General features: G+C 39.2%; 1 protein-coding gene across 1 annotated transcript in view; it reads left to right on the forward strand.

Moving 5' to 3' along the window:
* The first annotated feature begins 2,319 nt into the window (after positions 1-2,319).
* UTP20 (UTP20 small subunit processome component) overlaps positions 2,320-18,956 on the forward strand; it is a 109,140-nt gene continuing 92,503 nt past the window's right edge. Inside the window, exons 1-12 of the mRNA XM_001091709.5 lie at positions 2,320-2,542; positions 3,324-3,404; positions 7,908-7,974; positions 8,087-8,219; positions 8,658-8,846; positions 11,298-11,379; positions 12,433-12,570; positions 13,028-13,183; positions 14,058-14,204; positions 14,286-14,420; positions 15,412-15,489; positions 17,723-17,901. Of these exons, the coding sequence (XP_001091709.3) occupies positions 2,498-2,542; positions 3,324-3,404; positions 7,908-7,974; positions 8,087-8,219; positions 8,658-8,846; positions 11,298-11,379; positions 12,433-12,570; positions 13,028-13,183; positions 14,058-14,204; positions 14,286-14,420; positions 15,412-15,489; positions 17,723-17,901 (1,430 nt within the window). The 5' untranslated portion in view covers positions 2,320-2,497. The remainder of the gene's footprint in view (positions 2,543-3,323; positions 3,405-7,907; positions 7,975-8,086; positions 8,220-8,657; positions 8,847-11,297; positions 11,380-12,432; positions 12,571-13,027; positions 13,184-14,057; positions 14,205-14,285; positions 14,421-15,411; positions 15,490-17,722; positions 17,902-18,956) is intronic.

Genomic DNA, 18,956 nt, shown 5'->3' on the forward strand with positions numbered 1-18,956 from the left:
ATGTCACACTGAAAGGGTAATTGACCCAACTAATAAATGGCAGAACCAGGATTACCTCCAGACAACCTGGTTCCAGCTTCTATGCTCTCAACCACCGTGTTCTATTGACATATTGTTAAGCCAGTTAGAGTCAAGTCAATGTATGAAGGTCATGTAATGAAGAACAATGCAAACAATAAATGGTCAATATAACTTGCGTCAGTTCTTTCAGTTTCTTTGATTTTTCTCTTCACTCCTTATTGTCCAGTTAACTCCATTACCAAAAATAAATTGCAGAGAAGGAAAATGGCACAATGATGTGGGGGTGATTTTGGCAACAGGTTGGGAAAATATTGCTTAGAGTGGGGGCTTCTACCCTCAGTTAACTGCAGGGTTCTAACTCTCTGAAATGTGCACATTTTAGTGTGGATGAACTTCTTTGCCTCTTTCTGGGAGAAGTTCTACAGCTTTCTTAGATTTCCCTGAGGGATTTGTGACCCATAAAAGGCTTAAAGAAAAAAAAAAGGACCAATTATTAGCCTACTGAAAGCCAATGGAACATTAGGCACGTCAATATTTTATTATAAAAAAATCTATAAATGCTATGGAGGCATTAAAATATTTAGAACAATCCTGTGGTGACACAGAAAATGTTGATGCTATAATGCCAACAACAGTTTGAAAGTGTTCTGTCCACTTTCTCAACTCTGATTACCTCCTCAATCCATGCATATTTCGCTCCTTTCTTCCAACTAGACTGTACTTATCAAGGTCACCAATGACCTTCACCTTGTCAGATCCAGCAACCACTTCTCTATCCTCGAACTTGCAGTATAGTTGGACACTAGCTCTGCTTCTATGCCATAACTAGTCTGTTTCTACCTTACTGGCTCTCTTTCCCAGTCACAAATGCCTCACACTTGAGGTATTTAGGTATATTTAAGTCACATCTGCAGCCTAGACTGCTACAGTGACCTCTGTACAACAATGTATCCAATTGTCTACTTAACATCACTCCTGGACAAAAATGTAAGCATCTCAGACTAAGTATTTCCAGTCTGGGTGTAGTGGCTCACCCCTGTAATCCCAGCACTTTGGGAGGCCAAGGCAACAGGACTGTTTGAGTCCAGAAGTTTGATACCAGCCTGGGCAATGTAGCAAGATCCCATCTCTACAAATAACAATAATGATAATAAAAGAGCCAGGTGTGGTGGCACATGCCTGTAGTCCTAACTACTTGGGAGGCTGAGGTGGGAGGCTCACTTTAGCTCAGGAATTGGAGGCTGTGAATACTTTCAAATAATTATTAATACTATTATTGCCTTTCTTGTTCGGCTCCCAGAACAGTACCTGGTCCACAGCGGACTCTGAAGAAATAGTTGTTGAATGAATGAATGAATGTAAAATGGGGGAAATAATTATATTTTTAAATTATTTTTTAAAATTGTACATATATATATAACAATTATGCTTAACAATATGCTATGTGTAGCCATTAAAGGCGTGGGAAAAACACCAAACATTAACAGTGGTTGTGTGTGAAGTTAAAAGATTTTTCTTTAAAACTCCTTCTCTATTTTTCAATTTTATTTACAGCATAGTGGTTAAGAATACCAAAATTTAGAGTCTGAGTGAAGACTACCAGTTACCAGCTGCACAACCGTGGTTTCCTCTTGTGTCAAATTGGCTTAAAAACACACAGTACCGGCCGGTTAGTGGTGGCTCACACCCGTAATCCCAGCACTTTGGGAAGCTGAGGCGGGCGGATTGCCTGAGCTCAGGAGTTCGCGACTAGCTTGGGCAAAAAGGTGAAACCCCGTCTCTACTAAAATACAGAAAAATTAGCCGGGCGTGGCGGCGTGCGCCTGTAGTCCCAGCTACTTGAGAGGCTGAGGCAGGAGAACTGCTTGAACTAGGAAGGCGGAGATTGCAGTGAGCCGAGATCGCGCCACTGCACTCCATCCAGCCTGGGTGACAAAAAAAAAAAAAAAACTATCTATCTCTCTACATATAGAGAGATAGATATAGATATATAGATAGATGCAGTGCCTGCTTTGTATTAACATCCCTAATAAGCTTTACTGTGAAATTATGGATAAAAGGATCTTTGTACGGTGCAGGGTACATAGTGAGGGACAGTAATGATGATGGGACAGTTGATAATGATGACAGGTATGCTTTATTTTATAATGAAAATACATTTATCTTCTAAACCTTTACCAATGGGTGTGAAAAGAACACCTCCCCCAAACGCCCGCCCTTATGTGCGCAGCCCCGCCTCCTGTAGGCCCCTGCCAAAGGCTGCGCCTGCTCCGTTCTTTTTTTCCGTCCACGTGACCCACTCAGGCTCCTCCTTGTCTCCAACATGGCGGCGCCCAGGTGCTCAAGTCGCACGTGAGAAAGTCTGGGCATTTGGGAATCGGAGAGTACCGCCTGTGAGCCTCTTTCCCCTCCTTACTGTCGGTTGCATCCCTTCGACCCTCCCGAGGCCGTCGCGGGCCACTGCCCCTCTGCAGCCATGAAGACAAAGCCCGTTTCCCACAAGACGGAGAACACCTACCGGGTGAGCGCGGGAGGTTGGGCAGGGAGCCGCGGGTCTCCGCTGCTTGAGTCGTGAGACAGGCTTAGAGCTAGACTCCAGGGGCCTCAGACTTCTGGGCCGAGTGTGTCACTTGCCCGGAGGCTCCGGCGAAAGAGGGAGACTCTGGATGTAGTAAACATGGGTTGAGGGAGGAAAGAAGTCTGGACAGCAAGTTTCACCCATATTTTATGGTGTCTGGCCAGTCCTGGGAATTTCTTGTGGTCCAGAATTAAATTCACTATTCCAGGAGATTGCTTAGGACCAATTCTCCCCTGGTCTTTTATCTTTAAAGACCGAATTGGGCGAGCTGGCTGGCAGTGAGTGATTCCCAGCTAAGGGCAACTATACAGCGCTTTCTCTGTTGGCCCCTTGGTAGATAGCTTCCAGGTCTTCGTTAGGATACAATCACAGGTCTGTATATGTTTAAAAACACTTTTGTTGCAGCGACTTTGCTAGGTCCCCATGCTTATGGGAGGGTATGAAACCTAACAGATCTAGCGAGACTAATTGCCAGCATCCACCTAGGCTCATCAGTCCAGCAATGGAAATTTTATTTGAAATGACATAGCTGAGAGAAATTATGCAAACAGAAGTATTCATTATCTTTGAATGGTGCAGTACATTTGTTTACGGCCCTATGTTTTTCAGTTTATTTTTCTACTTATCCTTTGTGATTAGAGATGCCTACATGCAGCATTCAAATAGATTAAAGATCTGATAAATATTAAATAATTATGTATCTTAAATATACTTTCCCTTCCAGTTTCTTACATTTGCTGAACGACTGGGGAATGTGAATATTGATATTATTCACCGGATTGATAGAACTGCAAGCTATGAGGAGGTAAGAGAATGTGATACTAGCCAATCTTCCAAGTGTTCATGGTGTTTTAGTTTCTTCTGTTAGTAGAAGTGAATTGTTTTTCAAGGTATTCCTTTTTGGGCATGAAATGCATTAGACCTGTGCTGTTTCATACAGTAGCCACACATGACAAATTGGATTTAAAGTAAGTTTAAAATGTGAGTGCTCAAATGTGGCTAGTTGCTAACATATTGAATAAATATAGAATTGGAACATTTTCATCTTTGCAGAAAGTTCTGTTGGGTGAAGCTCTATTAGACAAGTGACTTGACTTTCAACTGACTTTTGTGATTCTAGCCTCTCCCTTTCCCATATGCATTCCAAGCACTGCTGCAGATCCATATTCCTGAAACTGTAACTTTAAAGTGATTTTGAGCAAGCCCTTTTCCCGGGACTTAATTTTCTCCTTTATAAAAATAAAGGGGCTAGACTACATAATATTTTCCAGTTCTAACCATACTCTGACTCTGTCATCCCTTTATTTTATTTTTATTTATTTATTTATTTTTATTTTTATTTTTGTTTTTTGAGACAGAGTCTCGCTCTGTCTCCAGGTTGGAGTGCAGTGGCGTGATCTTGGCTCACTGCAATCTCCGCCTCACAGGTTCAAGCGATTCTCCTGCCTCAACCTCCTGAGTAGCTGGGATTACACATGCGCACCACCACACCCAGCTAATTTTTGCATTTTTAGTAGAGACTAGAGACGGGGTTTCACCATGTTGGCCAGGATGGTCTCACCTCCTGACCTTGTGATCTGCTCGCCTCGGCCTTCCAAAGTGCTGGGATTACAGGTGTGAGCCACCGCGCCCGGCCTTGTCCTCCTTTTATGCAGAAGTCTTTTTCTGCATCATGTCATTATTCCTCCTAGCCTTTTAAGGTCCTGTGTAACATGCCTATGCCTTGGAGATCCAATCTCAGTTCTTACTGTTCTTCACTTTACTATAATCAGACTCCACTCACTGTGTCTTTGAATGCATTATCTCCACCATGTAAATTCAGTGTGTTAAATGATGTTGTCTAGGTGAGCACATTGTGCTTTGGGAACTCATAGTAAAGGGAACCTAACCTACATTCTTTAGGGGTGTAAAAAAGGTGATCTAGATGAGGTGACACCTGAATTGAATCTTTTTTATATAGGTTTTAGCATGGTAAAGAGGACAGGAAAGGCTCTTCCAGGCTGAGGGAGAAGCCTATATAAAGGAACAGAAGCTAGAGAATGCATGTCACATTCAAGAAACTGCAAAGCAGTCCAGGCTGGTTATAGGTGTGTATAGGGTGTTTTTTTTGTATTCATGGTGACTGGGATGGGGCAAGGAGGCAGCTGGTGAGATAAAGCTGGAGAGGTAGGCAGGGATCATAAAGGGCTTCATATGTCAAGCTAAGTTGGAGTTTTGTCCTGAAGCTGTAGGGACTTAGAGTTCTAGGACTGTAAGCAGGTCAAGCTAAGTTGGAGTTTTATCCTGAAGCTGTAGGGACTTAGAGTTCTAGGACTGTAAGCAGGGGAATGAATGACATGATCAGGTTTAAATTTTCAATCTCTCTGACTTTAGTGTGGAGAAAAGAGCAGGACTGCAGTCCTGCATCATGTCATGATTCCTCTGCTAGCCTTTTAAGGTCCTGTGTAACATGCCTTTAACTTGGAGATCCAATCTCAGTTGTCCAGTTGTGAGGATTTGACTGTGATCTAAGTAAGAAATGATTATGGTAGCAGCAATCAAGATAGAGAGAAGAGAAGGATTCCAGAGATACTGAGGTAGTAGAATGAATGGATAGGACTTGTGACCTACTGGGTTTGCAGCAAGGAAGACAATGAGGTTAAGGCTGAATGGTTGAGGATGTTACTCATCAAGATATATTTATAGGTAAAGGAGCACAAGGTTGTAAAGATAAGATAATTAGTTCCATTTGGGACTTGAGTTTGAAATACCTGTGGCCATCCAAATGATAGTGTCCAAATGATAGTGTCCAAATGATAGTGTCCAAAAGATGTTTGTATATATGGATGTGGAGTAAAGATGTTTGTATATATGGATGTGTATATATGGATGTGGAGGTGAAATTACAGATTTGGCATTTAGAATATGGTTAATAGTTTAAGCTGCAGGAGAAGTTGAAAATATCAAGAGGTAGAGTGTTAAGGAGGCAGAGAAGACAGCCTGAAATTAGAATCCTGGACTGGATAGTCCAGAATGGCCTCTGTCACCTGTCTGACAGTTGGCTGTGGCTTGTTGATCTTGGTTCTTTTCTTTTCATGGCCTCCTATTCCCCGATAAGCTAGTCTAGGCTTCTTTTCATGGTGGCAGAATCTTTTCAATAGACTGAAGGCAGAAGCTGTCAAGGCCTCATAAAGTTTTGCTTTGGTCATCACAGAGTCACTTTCATTGCATGTTATTAGTCAAAGCGAGTCAGGAGGCCAGGCCAGATTCAAAGGGTGAGGAAATAGACTCCGTCTCTTGGTGAAAGGAGCTCCAGAGTTACCTTGCAAAAGGACACAACATGGTCTCTCACACATAGCTGACATGTGCCAGGTCTGTGCTAGGGTAGAAATGCGTTCTGCATTTAAGTTTTAAACTGTGTTGCATATTTTCCTTCTGCCTTAAAGGACATGAAAACAACAACAAAAAATTTCTGTTATTTTTACTTTTGAAAAATAGAGACAGGATCTCATGTTGTTGCCTAGGCTAGTCTCAAACTCCTGGGCTCAAATGCTCTTCCTGCCTCAGCCTCCCAGTGTTGGGATTACAGGCATGAGCCATCGTCCCCATCCTAAAACAAAATTTAATGGGATTCTCTTTCTTTTCTGCCTTTTTTTTTTTTTTATTTTTAGTTTCTAATTTTTGTGGTTACATAGTATCTATTCTGCCTAACTATTGATTTTAAAGATTTCCAAAGAACAGTTTAGGATTTTTTTTTTTTTTTTGAGATTGTAGATTTGGCATGCTGTTTGCATATGTGCTTATGTGTTTATTATCTCTTTTTTTCTCTCTCTCTACAAACACATATTTTTATTTTTATTTCAACTTGGATTTTAGATACAGGGGGTACATGTGCAGGTTTGTTACATGGGAATATTGTGTGATGCTGAGGTTTGGAGTATGGATCCTGTCACCCAGGTAGTGAGCATAGTACCCAACAAGTAGTTTTTTTTAACCCATCCCCACTTACTCCACCCTCTAGTAAATCCACAGTGTCCATTGTTCTTATATTTATGTCTATGTGTACTCAATATTTAGCTCCCACTTATAAGCGAGAACATGCAGTATTTGGTTTTCTGTTCCTATGTTAATTTGCTTAGTATTATGGATTCCAACTGTATCCACGTTGCTGCAAAGGACATGATTTCATTCTTTTTTATGGCATATAGTATTCCATGGTATATATGTACTGTATTTTCTTTATACAGTGTACTATTGATGGACACCTGGGCTAATTCAATGTCTCTGCTATTGTGGATAGTGCAGAGATGAACATACGAGTGCATGTATCTTTTTGGTAGAATGATTTTTTTGGGGGGTATGCATTTATTTATATATCTATACACACACACACGTATACATACATGTCATACGTGTATGATAATTTATTGGCTTTACCTTTCAAAGTACAAAGTAATTGATACCATGTTAACAAGTTAAGTAACAGTGGTAAACTTATGAAAAGCCCATTATCTCACTCCTCCCACCCCTAATTCCCAAGGAAGCCAACTCTGACAGTTCAGTATAGTATTCTTCCATACTGTCCACTCATGTTTGTACGTGCAAACATTTATAGAGGGTTTTGTTTTTGTTTTTGTTTTTTAAGGAAAATTGAATCCTACCATACCCTCTCACTGCATAACTTGCTTTTATCGTTTTGGGGGCATATCATCAGTGTGGTTCTAGTTCAATAGAGATATAACTCTTTTTAGTAGCCACATAATACACCTTAGTATATATAGACCACAGGATATGCCAACCATTTTCCTATTGTCAGATATTTTAGGCTGCGTAATGTTTCCCCACACTGTAGTTAAGCTGAATAAACATCTTTTACTTCTAGGCTTGCAAACTTTATAAGAACTACCTGGGTCAAAGAGTATAACTCTGTTGAATTTTATTAGGAATGCCATATTACTTCTTTATAAGGTTGTAGTAATTCATATTTCTAAAAGCAGAATGAAGAAACTGTAAAGAACCAACACCTTATTCTTTGCCTAAAATTATAAAAAAACACAGAAAATAATTTTCCCTTACTGGACAATATATATAGGCTCCAGAAAATTATTTGCTGCAACCAAATCAACAAAACAGTATTTTATAAGTGATCTATTGATAACTTCTGATTGCTTTTTAAAGTGTGTTACTTAATGGCATTTTAAAAAACTAAAAGGAGTTTTTAAACTCTTCAGTATCATTGTCTTAAGATATTAATGTATCATTATTCTACTTACCTTGATCATTGCTTTCTTAGAGTTATTTGATTAATGGACTGCTTTAATCTTGACAGGAGGTTGAAACCTACTTTTTTGAGGGTCTGCTGAAATGGAGAGAATTAAACCTCACGGAGCACTTTGGTATTTTCTATTTTGTTTCTATTTTATTCACCCATAGTTTGCACTTTATATGTTCCTTACAGCTGAATAGTTGTGTGATAGAAAAGAACGTATTTTTTTTTCCCCCACTCAGGAAAATTTTACAAAGAAGTTATTGACAAATGCCAATCATTCAATCAGTTGGTCTATCATCAAAACGAGATAGTTCAGAGTTTGAAGACTCACCTGCAAGTTAAGAACAGTTTTGCCTATCAGCCCCTTTTGGAGTAAGTAGCATCTTGAGAGAAAGCTCATAACTCTATTTGTCTGATTTTTCAGATTGTGTTTCAAAGCTACATATGCCTCAGATCAGGTGTTCATAATTTAGAAACAAGAAGGATGTTCCTTTTCTGTTAGGAATGGGTACATTACCATAAAGTAGAATCTTGGGGTATAATTTTGCTTTTGTTATGTACTAAAATAATCCCATTTTTCTTTGACATTATAGGAACAGTTGGCCACAACTTGTGATGGAATGTAACTTCTTGCCTGATTTCTTTGCTGAGGTCTTAAGATTTAAAGAGTTTTGTAAATTTTCAGACTTGAATTAGAATTATTTTTATTTAATTAATCCTATGATCGTAGGCCATCTAGTATCGTTAAGTAGATTTGCAGCCTTTAAAAAAAAAATCCACATAATCAGTTGCTTCTTTTTTTTAATCCAGTTTGGTTGTACAGTTGGCACGAGATCTGCAGACGGATTTCTACCCACACTTTCCAGAGTTTTTTTTGACTATCACCTCGATCCTGGAGACTCAGGACACAGAGTTGTTAGAATGGGCTTTCACCTCGTTGTCATATCTTTATAAGTACCTGTGGAGACTGATGGTGAAGGACATGTCCAATATATACAGGTAACCGCTTTCTCTCTCTAGTACGTTTTTTAATTGCCTGCTTCTTTTTCTCTGGCTTCTCTCTGACTCCAAACCACTTTGCCAGCTCAGTGCCTAATTGTTTTCATGTACAAAGTTGATGCTCCAGCCAAAGTGGTCCACAATTTAGTCTGCCATTCTGAGTTGCCATAACCATCTCTCCTCTCCAGCTACTGAAAGTTTACCCACCCGTGAAGGCCTGACTTGGTCCCTACAGCCTCCACAAACAGGCACCTTCGCTAGAAGTATTAAAAAAACTTTATATTCTCTATCCTTTTGGCATTTTTTAACCACCTGTGTCACACAACTTTTGCCAGAATTGTTTGGTTATAATGTATTGCCGTCCTCTCTACACCTGGTTTAAGCGAGGTTTAAGACAGGCTAAGAACCTTTTTTAAACATTGACATTTCCCCAGCCACTAATACTTCCTAAGCTGAAAGAGACACTCAGTATTTGTGAGTAAACGTGGACAAGGAAAGAGAATGAATTTCGTAGTAGCCTTTTGTTTAAAGCAAGCAAAGATCGTCTTACTATCTGTTTAAGTCTGGGGTTTGGTGGGATTTTCCACTCGGTCTTCTGGTTGTTTTCATGTTCTGTAATTGCCACAGGAATGTTTAATATCAGTCATCAGCTTCTTACCCCCCAAAAAATGGTGTGTGTATGGTATGGGACAATAGACTTTGTTTTATGCCACCCCTTTCACTCAGCCCACCCTTCTCTTTTAGGAACTTTGAATGAAGAAAGAGAAAGAAATCTTTTTCCAGCTTTTACTAGTTCCCTATGAAGCTTTTGGTAAAATATGTTAGAAACCAATATTATCTCATTAAACAACCAACAAAGTCTTTGGGGAATAATTGATTTAGTTTGGTGATTTCAGCTGTCATAAAAACTGCCACTTTTTATGTCTCCTGAGTCAGGCTCTTCAGTTCTAAATTTATTTGCTTTTGGTATGACAACTTCAGTAGCTTGGCTATTTTCACTTGCATATTACTGAAACTGAACTCAACACTTATTGTTAAATCAACTCCTCTTATCTGTACATTCCTTCATGTGTTCAGTAAATAGGTGTTGAGTGTCTACCGTATGCCCGGCCCTGTTTGGTTGCCCATTTTCTATCATTAATACTAACATTCTTCCTGTCTCCGAGTTTTGGCATCTCAGAGACATCATTGACCCAGTTGTCTTCAGAGGTGTCCACATCCTCTTGATTCTGTCATTCACGCATTTGCTCAGTGAATATTCATTGGACACTGTCTGTATGTCAGGCGCTTGAGATGCAGTCACAGGTAAAACAGATAAAAATCCCTCTTCTCACAAAGTTTACATTTTAGCAGGGGGAGAACATCTTGGGCACATACCCGGCAAGAAGTTGTAGGTGGCCAAGCAGCCTGTATAAGGGCGAGAGTAGCTAAGCGATGTCAGAGAAGCAATAGTAAGGGGCCAGATCATCCAGGACCCTGTGGACCGCTGTAAGGTCTTCAGCTTCATTGCAGGGACTTCTGAAATGTCTACTGAGTTCATTCCTTGCCATTTCCCTCTCCTTCCAGTCTCTTTCATGCCTGTTAGCCCAAGCTTGTATGACTTGAGCAGCTTTCTGATTGAATAACCAGACTCTTTCCTCCTTTATTTTATCCTGTATATTGCTGCCAAATTAATCTTTCTGAAAATAGTCCTTTCTCATTCAGCCAACATTTATTAATACCTGCTGTCAGCAAGGAACTATTAGGTATTGGGGTTATGGCAAAAATTGGAGAGTTATATTCCATACCCTTCTATCATTAGGGAGACCAAATTTAACAATGTGATTACATATAAGTAATTATTTAGTTATGGATGCATGGCTGCTTGACCTTGAGCAAGTTGCTTATGCTTTCTGCCTCACTTTCGTTATCTGTAGAATGGGGGGATTATAATAGTACCCATCCCATAGAGTTATTGTGCTGACTAAATGGAGTAACACAGAGTAAGTGCTTACATAGACGTAAGCTAGACCTGTCTACCTGACCAACTTTATCCACAGCTGCCCTCCTCTGCTGTATCATATTTTCTCTTTTAGATGGACCAGCCTCCTTGTCATGACCATGATCATTTCCACCTGCCCCATCTTAACTCTTGCTTTTATACCAATAATATGGATTGTGGTCCCCACCTAATTCTTCTTTCATTCAGAGCTCATTACAAATTGCACCTTTTCATGGAGTCTTGTTCGTAAAACCAGTACCGCCAGTCCTAGGACTCTTAATGTCTGTGGTCAAGTCTTCCTTTCAACATGTGGGTGTCTCCATAAATGAATGAGATTTTAAATTTGTTTGATACCTGCTGTGTATTCCTGGCATACTTAGCACATTGTTGCCCATATTGTTGACATGTAGTATGTATTTATAAAAATTATATGATTAATGAAACATATCTTATTTTTTTTTCATGTATAGCATGTACAGCACACTCCTGGCTCATAAGAAACTACATATAAGAAATTTTGCTGCTGAAAGTTTTACTTTTTTGATGAGAAAGGTTAGTCTGATATTTTATGTTTGTTGCTAATCATCAAGAATCTGATGAATAGGCCTCACTTTGGGAGGCCGAGGTGGATGGATCACCTGAGGTCAGGAGTTCGAGATCAGCCTGACCAACATGGCAAAACCCCATCTCTACTAAAAATGCAAAAATTAGCTGGTCATGGTGGCGTACACCTGTACTCCCAGCTACTCGGGAGGCTGAGACATGAGAATTGCTTGAGCCCAGGAGGTGGAAGTTGCAGTGACCGATATCACACCGTTGCACTCCAGCCTGGGCGACAGAGCAAGACTCCATATCTCACACACACACACACACACACACACACACACACACACACTAATAATAGTAATAATAATCTGATGAATGGAAGTAGATATCTTTTAAAAATGTGGTTACTATGGGCTAATTTTATCTATGTATCTGTATATTACTTAACAGAAATCTGTTACTATTTTGAATTTATCTCACAGTAAGACTTATTTGTTGCTCACAGATTGATGTGATCTAATTTGGGTCACTATTGTTATTTAGGTTTGTGATAGCTTTCAGTGTGTATATGTCAAAAGTGCTGTCTAATTCAAGTCAGTAAATACATGAACTGTGACATTAATAAGAACTTTTCTAATAGTTTCCTGGAAGTAACTGGTAGCATGGTGTCATTTGTGTTTGTATAAAATGTTCATAGTAAATTTTAGAGGGTTTTTGTAATAAAAACATTAATATTTATTTTATTTCATAAAATACAAATATTTTGCTGTATACAATACAAAATACAAATTTATTTACTTTAAAAGATAGAATGTTGACTTCTGTAGTTTTTTGTAGTACATATCTTCCCATAATACCAATGAATTCACTCTTTTTTGTGACATTCCAAGTGAGAATACACTGTTAGAGTAGTTTGAAATCATTACAAATGTCTGTTCCTTTGACAATTTTTTCCTACGTATATTTAAATAAGAATATGTAGAATAGCAAATGAGAGTTCTTCATTTGGATATGTTTATGTTTGTGAATATAATTTTCCATTTCTACTTTACATTTTAGGTCTCTGATAAAAATGCACTTTTCAATTTAATGTTTCTTGATCTTGATAAACACCCAGAAAAAGTCGAAGGTGTTGGACAGTTGCTCTTTGAAATGTGCAAAGGAGTTAGAAATATGTTTCACTCCTGTACAGGCCAGGTACACAATGGGGAGGGGTTCTTAGAATCTATGTGGATGGTTGAAACAGAAAGTAGAAAAGAATGAGGCAAATGATGTGGAGGGAGGACAACCTAGAATAGATAGAAAGCCCTGGATGGGGAGTGTTGGGTGTTCAGTAACAATGCTTACCCAATGTAGGCCTTGGACAGTGAGATATTACTTACAGAGTCATTGATGTCTTCTTTATTTTGGATGCTAGGGGGTAAGATAAATTGATTAATGGGCAAGGGCAGATGGGGAGGGAACAGTTGTAATGATAAAATTCCCATCCTAGTTTAGAAGTTCCTTTTGGGACACATTATTAACCATCAAAGTTGCCATATCCTTGACTATTACAGGCCTGATTTTTAGCTAATGTAATCACAATGGTGACTCACAGAGCAATACTTGAAAATAAGAGTTTATATATTAATGTTAATGACTTGTATTCCCACAGGCAGTGAAGCTAATTTTGCAAAAGCTAGGACCTGTCACTGAAACAGAAATTCAACTACCATGGATGTTAATTGGAGAAACACTCAAAAACATGGTCAAATCCACTGTATCCTACATCTCTAAGGAACATTTTGGTACATTTTTTGAATGTTTGCAAGTGAGTTCTAATCTTTAAGGGTGGGTTTTTGATAAGGAGTCTAAGAATTTACCCTTTCTGCTCTCAGTTTTGCAAAGCACTCCTAGAAGTTATATTTTATAATTGTTTTATTTATACTTCTCTACACATACTAAAATTTTCCTTCCCTCTGCCCTCGTGCTATTTTTTATTTGATACGATATCTTGAAATGCAGTAGAAGGCTCTGGAGCCAGATTGCCTATTTGAATCTTGACCCTTCTACTTACTGCTAGTGTGACCTGGGAAAATTATTTGAAATCTAGATTTCCCAGTCCCTTCATCTAATAAATGGGGGTAATAATATTCTCTCCTTCGGGGTTGCTGTGAGGATGATGAGTGAATACTTGTAAAGAACTTAGAACGGGCCGGGCACAGTGGCTCAAGCCTGTAATCCCAGCACTTTGGGAGGCCAAGGTGGGTGGATCACCTGAGGTCGGGAGTTTGAGACCAGCCTGACCAACATGGAGAAATCCTGTTTCTACTAAAACTACAAAATGGCACATGCCTGTAGTCCCAGCTACTTAGGAGGCTGAGGCAGGAGAATCACTTGAACCCGGGAGACAGAGGTTGCGGTGAGCCAAAATTGCGCCATTGCACTCCAGTCTGGGCAACAGGAGCGAAACTCCATCTCAAAAATAAATAAATAAATAAATAAATAAATAAACAAACAAACACTTAGAACAGTGCACTCAGTCAATGTTAGCTGTTACCATTAGTGACTCCTGGTAAATGTGGCTTTTTCTTCCAAAGCAAAAGAATGGGAAAAGTTGAACTGTCACACAGTTTTTATTATTGTATTAACAGTTGAGTTTGATACTTTATAGTTACTCTTTCTGTTAAATTCTTTGTTTGCAGGAATCACTCTTGGATCTACATACAAAAGTAACAAAAACTAACTGTTGTGAAAGTTCTGAACAGATTAAAAGGTTGTTGGAAACATACCTTATACTTGTAAAACATGGAAGCGGAACAAAGATAACCACGCCTGCTGATGTCTGTAAGGTGAGTTCCCAACTTAATATTCTCAAGAGTCTGTTTTTTAAAAGCTGATTACTGAGTATACGTTGTTTTATCTTTCTGCAGGCGTTATCTCAAACACTGCAAGTAGCCAGTCTCTCCACATCTTGCTGCAAGACCCTCTTGGATGTAATTTCTGCTTTGATCCTGGGTGAAAATGTTTCCTTGCCAGAGACTCTCATCAAAGAAACCATAGAAAAAGTAATTTACTTCCACAAATATTAATTGAGCAGTTAATAATATGTTTAGCATTGAGTAAACCTTCTGAGGGATACAAGTGAAGTGTGACAAAGGCTCTGCCCTCAAGGAATTTATAATCTTGTTAAGGAGATGGGAATTGCATGCAGTAATGTAAATAAGCAAAATGTGGCAAAAGCTAAATCTATACATATTCTGCAAATATGTAGAGCTTACCGTGTGCTGGGTATGAGCTGGGTAATCCAGGATGAACAGTGATGCCTGTAGGTTTTGATAGTTGTTGGAGAAATGGAGCCTGGAACTGAGTAGTTATAGTCTAGCCAATGTGTCTATTAGAGATATATTGAATTTTAACTATTACTTCTGCCTGGGGTTGAGGAACAGAGAAAGCTTCTCAAAGGACTTGTGTTTGGGATAGTCCTTGAAGGTTGAAAAGCAGTCTGCCAGTCAGAAGCAGGGTTAAAAATACTGGCAGAGGGAACAGAAAAGACTTGTGTTCATAAATGTTTGCAGTCTGGGCACATGGACACATGATATGACATGATATCAGCAAAGCTCTGGCTTGGCTTTGAAAAGTTAGGTTGGGTTTTATCCTGCATTAGTGGAGGACCCTGAAAAAATTCCAAGCAGGGATATGATTTGATGAGATTTGCGTTTTAGTGAATTTGGAAGTGGGATTGAAAATAGAAAGGTTGGTGATGTTCTTTCTAGCTTAATGGAGCGCTGCAGTACACTTTGAGGGAAGATATACAATCATGCTGTTTGCCCTTTCATAACTCACTGTAGCTGCTTAAGAGTTGAGCAGCCTTTAGGCAGAGCCCTGTGTAATCAGCAGAAGCCCTTTGTATCTGTGGAAGCACCTTTGGAGAAGGCTGGGCGATTGGACAGAGCACTAAGTGAAGTGTGCCTGCCATTCCCTTCTATAGCTGCTTGCTAGGGGGATGTAGAAGTACTCTCTGTGTGCTTACATTAATATTTTTTACCTTGGTCACAGATATTTGAGAGCAGATTTGAAAAACCTTTAATTTTCAGTTTTTCTGAAGTCATGTTTGCCATGAAGCAGTTTGAGCAGGTAAGCAAGATACTAAGTTCAGAGTATTTTTAAAAACAAATCTATCACGGAAAAATGATCAAATTTGAAATCCTGTTATTTGTTTGTTTTTTGAGAGGAACAGGATAAGTGCTTGATGTTCTAGTCAATATGTTTTTTAAAGAAATTATATTCAATTCTAGATTACTTGTTTTTTAAATAATCCTTTAGGTAGTTACAGAACCATGTGGTAAAATTGAAAAAACAGTTTAAGAAACTTCTATGTGATTTTGAAGCATAGAAAATAGTTTGTGAAACAATTTGCACTGGCGGAAGTTTGCAAATTGATTTCATTGCTCCAGTTATAGTTTCCCCCACTGAGTGTGGGAGAAAACGTTCTTATCTAAACCTGGATTTATTTTATTTTTTTCTCTCCCTTCTCATCAAACACTTGCCCCTCCTCCTAACTAGTAACCCTACAGTATACTTCATGGAAACATGTCTCTGTATCTGTCCTCTCAATATTCTTCCTTTTAGCCTTTGATAATATATATTCTCATTTGCCTAAAAAGAACACTTTTGTACCTGTCTAAGATCTGTTTCTTTCAGCTCCATGAGAACACTTCAGCTGACTCTGTTTAACAACTGCGTTTTTCCTTTCTCCCCTGTTCCCTTTGGTCTTTTTTTTTTTTTTTAATCTTATTTTTATCCAAATACTACATGTATGTGTGTAGTTTAGGAAGTCAAACCAGGTTAAACAGCAGTCATTTCTTTTCTGTTCCCATTTTATTAGCAGCCATTGGATCTAATGATTTTTAGCTATTTTTTTCTTTTCTTCCTTTTTTTTTTTTTTTTTTGAGACAGTCTCTCGCTCTGTCACTGAGGCTGGAGTGCAGTGGCGCAATCTCGGCTCACTGCAACCTCCGCCTCCCGGGTTCATGCCATTCTCCTGCCTCAGCCTCCTGAGTAGCTGGGACTACAGGCACCCGCCACCACGCCCAGCTAATTTTTTGTATTTTTAGTGGAGACGGAGTTTCACCGTGTTAGCCAGGATGTTCTCAGTCTCCTGACCTCTTGATCTGCCTGCCTCGGCCAGCTATTTTTTTCTTTTATTTACTTTATACTTTTAAATCATCTGAATATTCTGCTTTACCTTGGTTTGCCAGTTTTAGTTCTCATGTGCAGACTTCCTTGTATGGCAGATGGACTTTAGTTCCTTTATACCTCTCATGCTCCCAATAGAATTATATCACAAATTTTGGTTGAGTCCATATTCAACACATACTTATATAAACAAGGAGTATTTTATGATTACATGACCTTTTTGTATACATTCTCATTTTTCTTTCTTTTTTTTTTTTTTTTTGTCAAGACATAGTCTCGCTCTGTCACCCAGGCTGGAGTGCAGTAGTGCCAGCCTCCACCCCCCGGGTTCAAGTGATTCTCCTGCTTCAGGCTCCTGAGTAACTGGGATTACAGTTTTGCGCCCCCACGCCTGGCTAATTTTTGTATTTTTAGTAGAGACGGGGTTTCGCCATGTTGTCCAGGCTGGTCTCGAACTCCTGACCTCAGGTGATCCGCCTGCCTTGGCCTCCCAAAGTGTTGGGATTACAGGCGTGAGCCACCTCACCTGGCCTCATTTTTCTTAGAGTTTATAATTACCTCGTTCTTTAAAAACTGGAAATTGTTTTCTTTGAGTAGCGGGCCAGCGAGTCTGTCTTCCAGCAGCTTTGTAAATGTCCTTCACATGACAAAACTGTCAGATAATTTAGCAGCTCAGTTTTTCTTTTTCTTCTTTCTTGGAGACATTTCTCCTGGAGCAAGTCCAGTCTAAATGCATTGCTTTCTCTGCCCACTGCACAAATGTTGTACTGGGACTTCCTTTTGCTTCTCTCTCGTTTCCTGGGTTCCGTGTTTTTCTCTTGTTACAGTTTAGTCTCTAATTTTGACGGAATTTATTTTTCATAATTTCCTGGGGCTGGGGAGGGTTCATGGAGATAAAATATTGAGATTTAATACATCTGAAAATGTCTTTAGTCTCTCCTCACACTGCATTATTGGTAGGCAGGCTATAGAATTCTAGATTCTAAGTCATCCCTCCTCAGAGTTTTTAAGACATGGCTGCACAGTCTTTAGCTTCCATTGTTGCTGCGTAGAGGTCTAATGCCATTGTGATTCTTGATCCTTTGTTTTTGGTCCAGTTTTTTGAATTGTTACAATCTTCTCTTTATTATATCTGTTAATAAGTGTGTGTGTTTTTTTTTCTTAAATTTAGCTATTTCTACCAAGCTTTCTGTCATATATTGTGAATTGCTTCCTAATTGATGATGCTGTAGTCAAAGACGAAGCTCTGGCCGTTCTGGCCAAGCTCATTCTGAACAAAGCGGCACCTCCCACTGCTGGCTCGATGGCAGTTGAAAAGTACCCTCTGACTTTCTCACCACAGATGTTGGGGTGAGTGCTAAGTTTTTATTCCTGGAATGATGATCAGATTACCCATTTAAATATAATATATCAAAAATACTGTAAAAAAATGAAGATCTATATGTAACTGGAAGGATGTCCGTGATAAATTGTGTGAAAAAAGCAAGTTGTAGAGCTACACACATAGTATGTATAGTATGATCTCATTTTGCAAGGTAAAGCAAAATGTGTGTATGAACATAGAAAAACACGTAGAAGGATACACAAACCTGTTAACTTTGTTTACATCAGAAGGATGGTAAGGGAAAGATAGAGGTGACTTAATTTTTTAACCATTTATTGTAAAATTATTGTAGATTCACGTGCAGTTGCAAGAAATAGTACAGAGAGGTTTCATACACTCTTCACTCAGATTCCCCCATTAGTATATCCTGCATAAGCATACTACAATATCACAACTGCAGAACTGACATTGGTGCAATCCATCAATCTTAATCAGATTTCATCAGTTGTATGTGCACTCATCTGAGTTTGTATACATATATAGATATATAGCTGTATGCAGTTTTATCACGTGTTGAGTTATAACCATCACCAGAGTGAATATATGGAACTGTTCCCTCACCTTGAGGATTCCTCATGCTACTTTTTAATAACCACACTCCTGGCCAGGCGTAGTGGCTCACACCTGTAATCCCAGCACTTTACGAGGCTGAGGCAGGTGGATCACGAGGTCAGGAGATCGAGACCATCCTAGCTAACATGGTGAAATCCCATCTCTACTAAAAATACAAAAACTTAATGGTGGTGGGCGCCTGTAGTACCAGCTACTCGGGAGGCTGAGGCAGGAGAATGGCGTGAACCCGGGAGGCGGAGGTTGCAGTGAGCGAGATCGCGCCACTGCACTCCAGCTTGGGCGACAGAGCGAGACTCTGTCTCAAAAAAAAAAAATTATATACCTTTATATTGTTTCAGTTGTTAAGTGTCATGGATTAATTTCTTAATTTCATTCAAAATGACACCCTTTAGAAGTTAAAAACAAAGCTTATTTACACACATGAGAAGATTTATAGTATCATGTCTCA

Source organism: Macaca mulatta, chromosome 11 (genome assembly GCF_049350105.2).
Source record: "Macaca mulatta isolate MMU2019108-1 chromosome 11, T2T-MMU8v2.0, whole genome shotgun sequence".
Lineage (NCBI taxonomy): Eukaryota > Metazoa > Chordata > Mammalia > Primates > Cercopithecidae > Macaca > Macaca mulatta.